General features: G+C 43.7%; 1 protein-coding gene across 4 annotated transcripts in view; it reads left to right on the top strand.

Moving 5' to 3' along the window:
- trim3b (tripartite motif containing 3b) overlaps window positions 1-12743 on the top strand; it is a 77931-nt gene that overhangs the window by 51306 nt on the left and 13882 nt on the right. For all 4 annotated transcript variants that reach the window (XM_045690236.2, XM_045690235.2, XM_082958328.1 and 1 more), the window contains exons 5-10: window positions 1293-1444; window positions 5128-5308; window positions 5745-5846; window positions 9207-9305; window positions 10710-11244; window positions 11669-11772. In XM_045690236.2, the coding sequence (XP_045546192.1) occupies window positions 1293-1444; window positions 5128-5308; window positions 5745-5846; window positions 9207-9305; window positions 10710-11244; window positions 11669-11772 (1173 nt within the window). The remainder of the gene's footprint in view (window positions 1-1292; window positions 1445-5127; window positions 5309-5744; window positions 5847-9206; window positions 9306-10709; window positions 11245-11668; window positions 11773-12743) is intronic.

Genomic DNA, 12743 nt, shown 5'->3' with positions numbered 1-12743 from the left:
TGATAAAGTTTGATCATAAAGTTACTCGTCCCCTACCCAAACACTTGAATTAAGGAGGCGCGATTATTAAGGACATTTTGTGACTTCACAAAATGCTTCTCATTTTAACACACTTATTCTCGTACCTAATTTAAAGGTGCACTATGCAGAAATCACTCTGACGTTTCCTGGTTACTAAAATTCTTATAGATCGTCTAATTTTAGATCATGTTACAAACAAGCAAGTGTAGTGTAGAGAATCATTATACCATCTAAACTGCTGTAAAATATATTTTCCATGAGCAAAACTATTGTATTTTCAGCTGTTTGAAGCCAGTGAATAAAACCGAAAGTAAAACACGCAAAAATGAAACTTAGTTACAGATTTCTTGATTTATCTTAGATGAATTTGGACTATTTTGAGGAAGTGTATACTGGCTATGTTGTTGCTACGGCGTCTCAAGAGGGACAAAGTGTAATATTTCCTTTTTTTCTCATTTTCCAAACAAAGGTTTTTTAAGTGGGTATGCGAGGCACAGACATTTGCTCGGCCTGCTAGGAGCAAATCAAACCTAGTATGCGGGCGTCTTTAGGGAAAGATTCTTATAGGTTTCCTCTTTCATCTATGTCTGGGGTTAGCTAGTTACTTGCTAGAAAGGTCTTCAGCCAGTATGGAACACAAGCAGGGGAAGGGTTGCCCAAAACTCAGACGCAGTTGTGATGTCATTACATCAAGAGACATGCCGAACAGAAGATTCATGCAAACTTCTTCTCATGATTGACAGTCATGCTATATGAACCAAAAAATTGTCTGTTAGTCAGCATATTTAATGTATGAAGTGTACCCACACTTCTCCCTGTCCATTTTCAACAAAAATTATCCAAGATGAACTAGCTAGCTTGCTTGATAAAACGTTGCTGACAATTCACAAATAATTTGTGAAACCATGACAGGATTGGATGTTGCATGCGTTGTTTGAGTTTCTTTGCGTAAAAGCCAATTTGTTTGAGACGCAACACTGCTCACTGCGTCCATGTTGTTTGACGTAGGCATTTTCAAAGAACCGTTAGTCAAGGTGAGTTCTCCGCACCACTCATCGTCTGTCTTTTCAGACTTCCTGGTAGTTTGACATGAGAGAAAAAAAAGTAATTTGCTCAAATTCAGAGCATTTTTCTAGCGGAAACCAAAATGTTATTGGTGATGTTTTGGTAGTTGAAAAGGCTATTTTACATGGGAATCAGAATGACTGTTCAGGACCACTTAAAGTGCTTGGGACACAATGGTGCAATGTGGTGTTTGTCTCCCCCTGCAGGTGATGGAGTTCTACTGCGAGTCATGTGAGACCGCCATGTGTCTGGAGTGTACAAAGGGAGAGCACAGAGAGCATGTGACCGTGCCTCTGAGGGATGTCCTGGAGCAGCACAAAACACAACTAAAGACACAGCTAGACGCTATACGCAATAGGTACGCTCACTCTAACCCTGACCCTCAACTATATATATGAGATTTGAGAACACATTGGGAGGGATCTTAGACCATTCCTCCATACAGAATCTTTACAGATCCTTGATATCCTTCATCTGTGCTCATGGACTGGCCCTCTTCCATTCAAATCACAGGTTTTCAAATGGGGTTCAAGTCCAGAGACAGACGGCCATTGCAAAATCTTGATTTTGTGGCCTATTAACCAATTTCTTTGTGGATTTTTATGTGTTCTTGGGATTATAGTCTTGCTGGAAGATCCACTTGTGGCCAAGTGTCAGCCTCCTGGCAGGTGCAACCAGGTTAATGTTTGAATTGGGTTTTTTATTTTTTATTTAACTATACAAGTTAAGAACACATTCTTATTTACAATAACTGCCTACCCCAGGCCAAACCCAGATGTCCTGCTATTACTGGGTCAAATTCATGGCCTTTCTAGGGAGTTTTTCCTAGCCACCGTGCTTCTTTTACATGCTTTGCTTGCTGTTTGGGGTTTTAGGCTGGGTTTCTGTACAGCACTTTGAGATATCAGCTGATGTACGAAGGGCTATATAAATAAATTTGATTTGATGATCCATTGCAACCAGTCTTCCCACAGAAATACTGTTATTAATTTTACCTTTATTTTACCAGGCAAGTCAGTTAAGAATAAATTCTTATTTTCAATGACGGCCTATCAGGGAACAGTGGGTTAACTTGTTCAGGGGTAGAACAACAGATTTGTACCTTGTCAGCTCGGGGATTTGAACTTGCAACCTTTCAGTTACTAGTCCAACACTCTAACCACTAGGCTACCTGCCACCCCTAATCTGCTTGCTCTGCCCTCATATTTAGACTCACATTGAAATGTTGTACCATTTTATTTTTAGGACAACCAGGGCTAAACGTGGAATACACAATCATTTCACATAAACAGCTGCATCCATGAGATGTATTGTTCGAGAGCTTGGGACTATAAGGGTCTGTCTGCATTTTTGTCAAAATGTTGTTATTGACATAGCTGTCACGGGTGTCGTAAGAACGGGACCAAGGCGCAGCGTGTGTAGAGTTTCACATCTTTATTCCAAAGTGAAACTGAGCAAAACAAAATATATCAATAAACGAACAACAAAACGTGACTACGTGGTGCACAAACACAAAACAATATCCCACAAACACAGGTGGGAAAAATAGCTACTTAAATATGATCCCCAATTAGAGGCAACGATTACCAACTGCCTCTAATTGGGACCTAAACCAAAACACCAACATAGAAATGTTAAACTAGATCACCCCCTCATCACACCCTGACCTAGTACACCATAGAGAAACAAGGGCTCTCTATATGGTCAGGGCGTGACAATAGCCTTGTTTTGTCCCATGTTCTCTACCTATATAGTACTCTAAATACCCCCAATTCATGTGGTTAAGTTGAAAAGAATACAAGATTTAAAAAATTGCTGACACCATTCAAACCAAGGAGGGTTCGGAACTTTAACAAAAAACAGTTCTCAGATTCATTATCTTACCATTGGACTTTTAACTAGGGCCCCAGAACCAGAGGAAGAAAAATAGCCCCATATCATGAATGATCCACCACCATATTTTACAGTAGGTATGAGGTCCTTTTCTGCATATGCTTCTGTTTTCCTATTCCAAACCCTCTACTGGTGTGCATGGCCAAAGAGCTCCATTTTCATATCATCTGACCACAGCAACGACTCCAATCCAAGTGCCAATTCTGTTTTTCAAACTCAAGGTGGTGCTATGGTTAGATGTGATGTCACATGGTCACATGACCATTGCAGGCCAACACCATTCACTGGCGTATGCAGGCCTAAGTAATACAAGGAGCTGACCATTTTGTGACTCAAAACATTCACGTACTAACCTTAACTCTAACTCTAACCTTAACTCTGACCCTAGCCTTAACTCTGACTCTAACCTTAACTCTGACTCTAACCTTAACTCTGACCCTAACCTTAACTCTGACTCTAAACTTAACTCTGACCTTAACCTTAACTCTGACCCTAGCCTTAACTCTGACTCTAACCTTAACTCTGACTCTAATCTTAACTCTGACTCTAACCTTAACTCTGACTCTAACCTTAACTCTGACCTTAACCTTAACTCTGACTCTAACCTTAACTCTGACTCTAAACTTAACTCTGACTCTAACCTTAACTCTGACCCTAACCTTAACTCTGACTCTAAACGTAACTCTGACTCTAACCTTAACTCTGACCCTAACCTTAACTCTGACCCTAACCTTAACTCTGACTCTAACCTTAACTCTGACTCTAACCTTAACTCTGACTCTAACCTTAACTCTGACCCTAACCTTAACTCTGACTCTAACCTTAACTCTGACCCTAGCCTTAACTCTGACTCTAACCTTAACTCTGACCTTAATCTTAACTCTGACTCTAACCTTAACTCTGACTCTAAACTTAACTCTGACTCTAACCTTAACTCTGACTCTAACCTTAACTCTGACTCTAACCTTAACTCTGACTCTAATCTTAACTCTGACCCTAGCCTTAACTCTGACTCTAACCTTAACTCTGACATTAACTCTGATATAGCTATATGCTCAGATAAACCTATATACTATATACTCAGATATACCAATATACTATATACTCAGATATAGCTAAATACTATATACTCAGATATAGCTATATACTCAGATATACCTATATACTATATACTCAGATATAGCTATATGCTCAGATATACCTATATACTATATACTCAGATATAGCTATATACTCAGATATACCTATATACTATATATTCAGATATACCTATATACTCAGATAAACCTATATACTCAGATATACCTATATACTATATACTCAGATATACCTATATACTATATACTCAGATATAACTATATACTCAGATATACCTATATACTATATACTCAGATATACCTATATACTCAGATATACCTGCATACTATATACTTAGATATACCTATATACTCAGATATACCTATATGCTCAGATATACCTATATACTCAGATATACCTATATACTCAGATATACCTATATACTCAGATATACCTATATTCTCAGATATACCTATAAACTATATATTCAGATATACCTATATACGCAGATATACCTATAAACTATATTCTCAGATATACCTTTATACTATATACTCAGATATACTCAGATATACTCAGATATACCTATATACTCAGATATACCTATATACTCAGATATACCTATATACTCAGATATACCTATATAATCAGATATACCAATATGATCAGATATACCTATATACTATATACTCAGTTGAGGGCTGTGTCTTTACTAGCCATCAAACTCTTGCTTCATCATTTCCTCCATTCCTCACCTTCCTATCAAAGCTGGAGGAGGTCAGAAGAAGGAACATTGGATTCTCTCCTGCAATACACTGCAATCTCTCTCCTCCTCCCCCCTTCTCTTTCCTCTCCTCCTCTCTCCTCCTCCCTCTTCTCTTTCCTCTCCTCCTCTCTCCTCCTCCCCCCTTCTCTTTCCTCCTCCTCCTCTCTCCTCCTCCCCCCTTCTCTTTCCTCCTCCTCCTCTCTCCTCCTCCCTCCTCTCTCTCCTCCTCCTCCTCCTCCCTCTGCTTTCCCTCCTTTCTATTTTCTCCTCCACCCTCCTCCTCCCTCCTCTCTCCCTCCCTTTAGACTGCCCCAGCTAACAGCAGCTATAGAGCTGGTAGGGGAGATCTCCAAGCAGCTGACAGACAGGAAGAACGAGGCGGTGACTGAGATCAGCAGTACCTTCGAGGAGCTGGAGAGGGCGCTACAGCTCAGGAAGACAGCCCTCATCAATGACCTGGAGAACATATACGGCGCCAAGCAGAAGGTCCGACACACCTCTTAAAGCTAGACACACCCTCTCTGGGCCAGACACACCCACTATGGGTCAGACACACCCCCTTTAGGCTAGACACACCCCTTAAAGCTAGACACACACCCTTCCTTTAGATCGTTTTTTTGGGCTTGACTATCTGTGTTTACATGTATAAATCCGTTATTCTATGCATTTCTATGGACTGAGAGCAGTAAGGCCAACTTCAAACCTCTCCTCCCTGTCTCTATCTCTACATCCTCTCTCCTTCCTGTCTCTAACCATCTCTCCCTCCTCTCTCCTCCCTGTCTCTAGCCATCTCTCCATCGTCTCTCCTCCCTGTCTCTAGCCATCTCTCCATCGTCTCTCCTCCCTGTCTCTAACCATCTCTCCATCGTCTCTCCTCCCTGTCTCTAACCATCTCTCCATCCTCTCTCCTCCCCGTGTCCAGGTGCTCCAGGCCCAGCTCTCCACTCTCCTCCAGGGGAAGGACCACATCCAGAGCAGCTGTAGTTTTACTGAACAGGCCCTGAGCCACGGCAGTGCCACAGAGGTTAGTGGACTGGTTAACCATTACTAGGCCCTGAGCCACAGCAGTGCCACAGAGGTTAGTGGACTGGTTAACCATTACTAGGCCCTGAGCCACGGCAGTGCCACAGAGGTTAGTGGACTGGTTAACCATTACTAGGCCCTGAGCCACGGCAGTGACACAGAGGTTAGTGGACTGGTTAACCATTAACTCCATGACTTTGCTCTTACAGAGCAATAACTATCATATTACATGTTATTACAAATGTATTGCTCAAGTATTTAGTATTATTACACCGGTATAAGCACAACTTTACGCCTTAAATGGTACCTGGTTGTACATATAAAGTCATAATACCATTGTTAAAACAGCACTACTTTACACTGTTGCGGGCTAAACACAGTAAAGTCCAAGGATGCATCCCAAATAGCTCCCTATTCCCTGTATAAAGTAGTGCACTGTATACTCCCTAGTGGCACAGCGGTCTAAGGCACTGCATCTCAGTACTTGAGGCGTCACTACAGAAACCACCCTGGTTCGAATCCAGGCTGTATCACAACCCATAGCGCAGCTCACAATTGGCCCAGCGTCGTCCAGGTTTGGCCGGTGTAGGCCGTCATTCTAAATAAGAATTTGTTCTTAACTGACTTGCCTAGTTAAAAAAAGAACATTTTCTGAAGGTTCTATATAGAACCACAATCAGAAGGTTCTAAATGGAACCTGTATGGTTCTATAAAGAACTAATTTAAAAAAAGGTTCTATATAATACAAAAAAAGGGTTAGAGTTTCTGCTATGGTTACAACCCTTTTGGGGGCTATTTAGAACCATGTTGTATGGTTCTATAAAGAACCTTTATGGAGAATGGTTCTATAAAGAACCTTTCTCAGTCCTAAAGGTTCTTTATAGATCCTTTTGAAGAACCATACAGGGTATTTTATTCTGGTCAGCCATATTATATTGTTACAATTTCTTAGCTGTTATTACTGTTTTAAAGGGAAACCACTTAAACATTATATTTTGGTATGTTTTTCATTAGTCAAATGTTGATAGACCCAACATGTTTTGCATGTCAGCAGTCAAGTGTTACCAGCCACATCATCGTGATGATGTAAAATGCATCATGGACTAATGACAAAAATACCAAAAGATCGTTTTTGAGTGGATTTTCCCTTTAATTGACAAGTTGAATCAAGTGAACTAGTTCTGGAACAGCTGAGGGTCCCTGAGGAGAGAAACTACTGACTTGGTACACGGCCGTACGTGAGTCTTTCTCAAGACCCCGTCACTGACCACATTCATATATAATATGTAACAGCATCACACAACACACTGGATCAACTGGAAGGACTGTCACTCAAGGTAGCACAAACCACGCTCCCTCGTGATGTAATGATCCGCCTCCACTACATTATAATTATCACTAAAAGAGATGTACACAAACCACGCCCCCTCGTGATGTAATGATCCGCCTCCACTACATTATAATTATCACTAAAAGAGATGTACACAAACCACGCCCCCTCGTGATGTAATGATCCGCCTCCACTACATTATAATTATCACTAAAAGAGATGTACACAAACCACGCCCCCTCGTGATGTAATGATCCGCCTCCACTACATTATAATTATCACTAAAAGAGATGTACACAAACCACGCCCCCTCGTGATGTAATGATCCGCCTCCACTACATTATAATTATCACTAAAAGAGATGTACACAAACCACGCCCCCTCGTGATGTAATGATCCGCCTCCACTACATTATAATTATCACTAAAAGAGATGTACACAAAAAACGCCCCCTCGTGATGTAATGATCCGCCTCCACTACATTATAATTATCACTAAAAGAGATGTACACAAACCACGCCCCCTCGTGATGTAATGATCCGCCTCCACTACATTATAATTATCACTAAAAGAGATGTACACAAACCACGCCCCCTCGTGATGTAATGATCCGCCTCCACTACATTATAATTATCACTAAAAGAGATGTACACAAACCACGCCCCCTCGTGATGTAATGATCCGCCTCCACTACATTATAATTATCACTAAAAGAGATGTACACAAACCACGCCCCCTCGTGATGTAATGATCCGCCTCCACTACATTATAATTATCACTAAAAGAGATGTACACAAACCACGCCCCCTCGTGATGTAATGATCCGCCTCCACTACATTATAATTATCACTAAAAGAGATGTACACAAACCACGCCCCCTCGTGATGTAATGATCCGCCTCCACTACATTATAATTATCACTAAAAGAGATGTACACAAACCACGCCCCCTCGTGATGTAATGATCCGCCTCCACTACATTATAATTATCACTAAAAGAGATGTACACAAACCACGCCCCCTCGTGATGTAATGATCCGCCTCCACTACATTATAATTATCACTAAAAGAGATGTACACAAACCACGCCCCCTCGTGATGTAATGATCCGCCTCCACTACATTATAATTATCACTAAAAGAGATGTACACAAACCACGCCCCCTCGTGATGTAATGATCCGCCTCCACTACATTATAATTATCACTAAAAGAGGAAAGAACCATCTTGTGAACTGCATAGGGCCATTGAAAGGCTCAGAGGGTTCTTTGAATAACTTGTATTTCTTAATTTTTTATTTAACCTTTATTTAACCCGGCTAGTTGGATAAGAACAAATTCTTATTTACAATGACGGCCCACCCTGGCGAAATCCGGATGACGCTGGGCCAATTGTGCGCCGCCCTATGGGACTCCCAATCACGGCCGGATGTGATGCAGCCTGGATTCGAACCAGGTATTGCAGTGACGCCTCTAACACTGAGATGCAATGCCTTAGACCGCTGGGTGATGGTTCTATATTGTTCCCACCATCACCCTTCCCAAACAACCCTTGAGGAACCCTATTTTCTTAGTGTGTAGGATCGCAATTGAGACGCGTTCACAACATCGCGTAATTTCATAAGTACCAGCATACGACTTAGAAAAAAATCCACTTGAACGCCTCTCCAACTGGTAATAACTTAGCGGTTAACTAGTCTATCGTCTATCGTCCCTGAGCTCCGAGTTTCCCCTCTTACACATCTCTGACGTCAAGGCGGGCATCTTCAGCAGTTAATGTTTATGACTGTTCAAAATACCAATCATTGATGCATCTTCTGTTTCATACTGGAACTGTAAGCAGTTCTGGATGTACTTTTAATGGGCAAAAAAAGAGCCAACCACAAGCCTCCAATGACCTCCATGTTGAGAGGTATTCTCCCCCACCTTACATGTGTTTTTTTCCCATAAGAACCAGTTCAAAACGTGAACGCACAACTGGTAATTCCCACCCATAATTAATGCAGCATTTTTTCCCTGTTGTTGTGCTGTTAGGTGCTGATGGTGCAAAAACAGATGAGTGAGAGGGTTTCTGCCATGGCCCGTCACGACTTCCCTGAACAGCCTCACCAGAACGCACACCTGGACTGTCAGGTAGTACAGACAGGATACACACCTGGACTGACAGGTAGTACATACAGGAATACACACCTGGACTGTCAGGTAGTACAGACAGGATACACACCTGGACTGTCACGGTAGTACATACAGGATACACACCTGGACTGTCAGGTAGTACATACAGGATACACACCTGGACTGTCAGGTAGTACATACAGGATACACACCTGGACTGTCAGGTAGTACAGACAGGATACACACCTGGACTGTCAGGTAGTACATACAGGATACACACCTGGACTGTCAGGTAGTACAGACAGGATACACACCTGGACTGTCAGGTAGTACAGACAGGATACACACCTGGACTGACAGGTAGTACATACAGGATACACACCTGGACTGTCAGGTAGTACAGACAGGATACACACCTGGACTGTCAGGTAGTACAGACAGGATACACACCTGGACTGACAGGTAGTACATACAGGATACACACCTGGACTGTCAGGTAGTACATACAGGATACACACCTGGACTGTCAGGTAGTACATACAGGATACACACCTGGACTGTCAGGTAGTACATACAGGATACACACCTGGACTGTCAGGTAGTACATACAGGATACACACCTGGACTTTCAGTTAGTACATACAGGATACACACCTGGACTGACAGGTAGTACATACAGGATACACACCTGGACTGACAGGTAGTACAGACAGGATACACACCTGGACTGTCAGGTAGTACATACAGGATACACACCTGGACTGTCAGGTAGTACAGACAGGATACACACCTGGACTGTCAGGTAGTACAGACAGGATACACACCTGGACTGTCAGGTAGTACATACAGGATACACACCTGGACTGTCAGGTAGTACATACAGGATACACACCTGGACTTTCAGTTAGTACATACAGGATACACACCTGGACTGACAGGTAGTACATACAGGATACACACCTGGACTGTCAGGTAGTACAGACAGGATACACACCTGGATTGTCAGGTAGTACAGACAGGATACACACCTGGACTGTCAGGTAGTACATACAGGATACACACCTGGACTGTCAGGTAGTACAGACAGGATACACACCTGGACTGTCAGGTAGTACAGACAGGATACACACCTGGACTGTCAGGTAGTACATACAGGATGCACACCTGGACAGACAGGATACACACCTGGACAGACAGGTGGTACAGACAGGATACACACCTGGACAGACAGGATACACACCTGGACAGACAGGTAGTACAGACAGGATACACACCTGGACAGACAAGATACACACCTGGACAGACAGGTAGTACAGACAGGATACACACCTGGACTGACAGGATACAGTCCCACACTTTGGGCCACGGTGTATTTGTCTTAGCATAAACATGGAGTGTGTGGTTAATTAACCTGCCCCCCAGGTGGAGACAGAGGGCCTGCGTCGCTCCCTCCAGAACCTGGGCGTCCTCATCACTACGGCAGCCGTAGGCCACACCTCCGTCGCCACGGGAGAGGGACTACGCCACGCAGCAACCGGACAACATGTCAGCATCACTGTGACGACCAAAGACAAGGACGGCGAGCTGGTGCGGACAGGGAACGCGGTGCTGAGGGCCAATATCACGCCGGTTGCCGACGGAAGCCGCTGTGTCACAGAACCGGAGGTGACGGACAACAAGAACGGGACGTACGAGGTGGGATACACGTTACGGTCCGAGGGGGAGTTCTCCTTCGCTTTGTCCCTCTACGGCCAGCCGGTACGGGGCAGTCCCTTCCGGCTGCAGGCGGTCAAGCCCTCGGATGTGCTGCAGTCTCCGGATGACGTGAAGAGGAGGCTGAAGAGTCCTGGCGGGACAGGGGGTCATGTCAGACAAAAGGCTGTGAGGAGACCCTCCAGCATGTTCAGCACTAAAAAGAAGGAAAACCCCATCGAGGATGAACTCATCCACAGAGTCGGTAAGACAACCACATCCTAACACTACCACAACCATCACCTGGTCATCTGATTGTTGCTTCCTGCGTTTCGTTGATGTGGTTCTTGTTGTTGTGTAACTTGCTGTCTGTGAGAAACAGAAACACAGCCCAGAAAGAAGGAGGAGGTCTTCTTTCATGTGTTATTCCTACACTACAATATTCCTACACTATTCTCTCCAGGTACGGGGTATGATAATGAAGCATGTATAAAGTGAGGGTAGAGATGTGACTGTGTGTGTGTGTGTGTGTGTGTGTATATATGTGTGTGTGTGTGTGTGTGTGTGTGTGTGTGTGTGTGTGTGTGTGTGTGTGTGTGTGTGTGTGTGTGTGTGTGTGTGTGTGTGTGTGTGTGTGTGTGTGTGTGTGTGTGTGTGTGTGTGTGTGTGTGTGTTTACCTGTGGTCTAGGTACGCGAGGGAGGGAGAAGGGAGAGTTCACCAACCTGCAGGGGATCTCAGCCTCCAGCAGCGGCAGAGTGGTGGTAGCAGACAGTAACAACCAGTGTATCCAGGTAGGAGACCATCCATAGAACACAGGAGAGGGAAAGACAGACAGTAACAACCAGTGTATCCAGGTAGGAGACCATCCATAGAACACAGGAGAGGGAAAGACAGACAGTAACAACCAGTGTATCCAGGTAGGAGACCATCCATAGAACACAGGAGAGGGAAAGACAGACAGTAACAACCAGTGTATCCAGGTAGGAGACCATCCATAGAACACAGGAGAGGGAAAGACAGACAGTAACAACCAGTGTATCCAGGTAGGAGACCATCCATAGAACACAGGAGAGGGAAAGACAGACAGTAACAACCAGTGTATCCAGGTAGGAGAGACCATCCATAGAACAGGAGAGGGAAAGACAGACAGTAACAACCAGTGTATCCAGGTAGGAGACCATCCATAGAACACAGGAGAGGGAAAGACAGACAGTAACAACCAGTGTATCCAGGTAGGAGAGACCATCCATAGAACAGGAGAGGGAAAGACAGACAGTAACAACCAGTGTATCCAGGTAGGAGACCATCCATAGAACACAGGAGAGGGAAAGACAGACAGTAACAACCAGTGTATCCAGGTAGGAGACCATCCATAGAACAGGAGAGGGAAAGACAGACAGTAACAACCAGTGTATCCAGGTAGGAGAGACCATCCATAGAACACGGAGAGGGAAAGACAGACAGTAACAACCAGTGTATCCAGGTAGGAGACCATCCATAGAACAGGAGAGGGAAAGACAGACAGTAACAACCAGTGTATCCAGGTAGGAGAGACCATCCATAGAACAGGAGAGGGAAAGACAGACAGTAACAACCAGTGTATCCAGGTAGGAGAGACCATCCATAGAACACAGGAGAGGGAAAGACAGACAGTAACAACCAGTGTATCCAGGTAGGAGAGACCATCCATAGAACAGGAGAGGGAAAGACAGACAGTAACAACCAGTGTATCCAGGTAGGAGACCATCCATAGAACAGGAGA

Source organism: Salmo salar, chromosome 11, assembly GCF_965601325.2.
Source record: "Salmo salar chromosome 11, fSalSal1, whole genome shotgun sequence".
Classification (NCBI taxonomy): domain Eukaryota; kingdom Metazoa; phylum Chordata; class Actinopteri; order Salmoniformes; family Salmonidae; genus Salmo; species Salmo salar.
This window is presented reverse-complemented; position numbering and strand designations above follow the sequence as displayed.